This window comes from Castanea sativa, chromosome 4 (genome assembly GCF_040712315.1).
Source record: "Castanea sativa cultivar Marrone di Chiusa Pesio chromosome 4, ASM4071231v1".
In the NCBI taxonomy this organism is placed as follows: domain Eukaryota; kingdom Viridiplantae; phylum Streptophyta; class Magnoliopsida; order Fagales; family Fagaceae; genus Castanea; species Castanea sativa.
The window spans coordinates 36,610,140-36,613,007 of NC_134016.1; the positions used below are offsets into that span (position 1 = coordinate 36,610,140).

A 2,868-nucleotide genomic window follows, 5' to 3' on the forward strand; every position below is an offset into this window, starting at 1 on the left:
ATAAATTGATAGTTACAACAATAAGAGAGCAGCGATTTGAACCCTGTACCCAAGAAGTTTTAGTTAATCTACATAGCTTTTAATGGGTTGTTAGATCGACAGTGTTATAGATAAACTTCATGAGGATATAGATAAATAAAAAAATGCATGAACCATGGTGAAAAGGCAAAGGGGTTTTGCACCTTGACTTGTATGTAATGTAATGAACATGAAACTCAACAGTGGATAAGTACAGATGCATTTATTAATGTTTGTGTGTCCATCGCATTCCGCGCGTGCTGCTTGCACGGGGCTGAGAGTGAAATTGATTGTCAAAGGCATATTCATCTGAGTACCACCACATCCAAGAATTATAAAATTCCAAACTTGATGATTATAAAAAAATTTCTTAGAATAAAGCTCAGGTCCTCAGTTATGTCAGCACCAGTGTCCAAAGGACTGAATGTAATTCTATTAAATTTTCTCAATTTTTTTTAGTAGATTATACAAAATAAGATCACCTAGCCAACAACTGAATCATTCTCTTATGTCAACAATTTTGTATCCCAGCAAATTAACTACAATGATTTAATAATTTACAAAAAAAAAAAAAACACACCCACAACATATTCAAAAAAGAAAGCACTTGAAAAGGGAATATAATATCTTACAAAACATAGCATATGTTTTTCCCTTAAGGATTCAGAAAATTTATACACAGATTCACACATCAATCCAAAGCAATATATAGTGGTAATTCTTTTTTTCTTTTTTTTACCTTAAATTTCATCTTCTTCTAATGCTCTGTCATTTTGGGTTTCAATAACTCCACAAATTGTCAAAGTCTACTGGCCCAGCTGAGGTAGATGGGACCTCTTGATTATCAAATGGCCTCCTACCAATTTCAAGATTTGATACGCCCGAAGAGATTTCGGCGTTCATGTCAGTTGTCATAGCTGTCCCATGGGAGACATTAAGCATCTCCCTCTCTGTTTTGAAACTCTGCCTCAAGTTTGAGCCTTGATTCCCAAGCAAGGCTCTAAGAATTGAGTGGTCTTGCATTGCAACAGAACCAGGGAATTGTTGATTTGCCGAGAGTGGAATGGTTTGAGCAGAGTAGAAGGAGCTTGAAATTGGGATTCTTGGAAGAATATCGGTCTGATACGAGGAAACTCCAGAAAGAGAACTGTTGAAGGAATTCATCATCCCTTCTTGGTTTCTTTGAGCATCCATGATGTTGGAGAAGCAGGGCACGTAAGCCGATTCAGAAACAGATTGGGTCTTGCCGGTATATGGAGAAGAATCCATTAATGGTGGAAGATTTGAAGGATCCAATTCAGTCCCAAAAGTCCCCATTCTCACTATCCCACTAATATTGATTTTCTTCCCACCAGAAGTCTTTTGAAATATCCTACTTATAACCCATTCATTCTGCATTTTCAAGAACAAAAATCCATTAGTTTCAAGTAAAGCAGAGAATAAACAGAGTGAAAAAAACAGGGGAAAACAGTGACTAAAAACAGAGCAAAACCAGAGGTAAAATAGAGAGTATTATGTACCCTTGCAGTTTTGGGGAGGTTGTGCACTGACAATTTACCCTCTAATCTGTATTCATGCATGACCCAGTTGGTTTTCTCTCCTTTTGGGGCTCTACCCTTGTAGAAAACAAGGGTTTTCTTCATCCCAACCAGTGATTTTCCTTTGTATATTTCCTTATCTTTTCCGGTGGCTTTCCAATAACCAGCTTCTGTAGCCCTATTAGTCCTCAAACCAGTGGGGTATTTTCTGTCCCTCACACAGAAAAAGTACCACTCTTTCTCTCCCATTTTCGCTTTCCCTTCATCCAAACAAAAAACAAAATCAAAATCAAAATTTGATCCAAATAAATAACTAAGGTCCTTGCAATTCTCACAAAGAGAAAGTGAGATACGCAAGGGAAACAATTACAAAAAAGAAGACTAAAGAAAAAAAAAATTGCAAACTTACATGGCAATTCCCAAGGCTCAGACTTGTTCAAATCCACCTCTCCAATAGCTCTAGCAGAGAAGCTAGTATCAATAACTTTCTTGTACAAGTAATGACTAATAAGCTCTTCATCAGTTGGATGGAATCGAAACCCGGGTGGCAAATCCATCTGTTCCTCTTCCTTACAAGCCCCAGAAAAGTTTTCCATTTCCTAAGAAGCTAAAACCCTATTTGCTTTGTTATCTGAAACCTTAGTTTCAGAACAAGCTAAGCTGTGATATCCAAAATAAGTCTCAGTTTCAAAAACCAAACCCCTGTAACATATGGGACTTAAATAGGTACAAATCAAACAGCCTTAATTACAAGGGTCCAGGACACCTTTCAGAAAGAAAAAAAACGCACTCTAAAAAAATTCAAATACAAAGTATGACTTAAAGAGAAGATAAAAGCTTTATTGAAAAGGTGTTGAAGTTGGAGAGAAAAAGGTGGTGAAAGAGAGGAAAAGAAGGGAAGCCATGGAACTTAAAAGTTGCAACCTGAAAGATGAAGATGTTAAGGAAAAAAGCACTACAAGGAACACAAAGGCCCTAAATACTGGTATTTAGAGAGAGAAACGTGGTATGTAACGCAACCTGGTAGGCTGGTTGTTTTGTTTTAGCCCTCTAATTTATTTTATTTTATTACTTTTTTTTTGTTTGTGTGTGTGTAATAATTCCTGAATCTTCACCAAAGACAAATCATATTTTTTATACCTCTCATGTAAGATCTAATAAAAGACAATTTAATATTTGCAATGTGGTTAATATAATAGTCCTTTGATTAAATTATAATTTAAAATTTGTTTATTATTGTTTTAAGTGTAAAAGAATTATGATGAAGATGATGAGAGAGGGCCAACTAGACTTTGATGTTACATGATTGGTT

The 2,868-nt window shown here is 35.8% G+C and overlaps 1 protein-coding gene across 1 annotated transcript; it reads right to left on the bottom strand.

The window, feature by feature from the left end:
* Positions 1 to 736: 736 nt before the first annotated feature.
* Positions 737 to 2,498, bottom strand: LOC142630669 (NAC domain-containing protein 100). The gene is made up of 3 exons (XM_075804701.1): positions 1,966 to 2,498; positions 1,539 to 1,816; positions 737 to 1,410 (listed from the first exon to the last, which is right to left on the bottom strand). Exons 1-3 carry the CDS (start codon positions 2,150 to 2,152, stop codon positions 799 to 801), a joined length of 1,077 nt encoding a protein of 358 aa, XP_075660816.1. The 5' UTR covers positions 2,153 to 2,498; the 3' UTR covers positions 737 to 798.
* Between the last annotated feature and the right edge of the window lie 370 nt (positions 2,499 to 2,868).

Bases quoted from the DNA above. Each gene is read 5' to 3' on its own strand.
- LOC142630669 (XM_075804701.1), bottom strand. From the start codon at position 2,152: ATGGAAAACTTTTCTGGGGCTTGTAAGGAAGAGGAACAGATGGATTTG. The intron at 1,817-1,965 runs GTAAGTTTGCAA...GTTTGGATGAAG, and splicing joins TGAGCCTTGGGAATTGCCAT to GGAAAGCGAAAATGGGAGAG. The intron at 1,411-1,538 runs GTACATAATACT...TTGAAAATGCAG, and splicing joins ACCTCCCCAAAACTGCAAGG to AATGAATGGGTTATAAGTAG.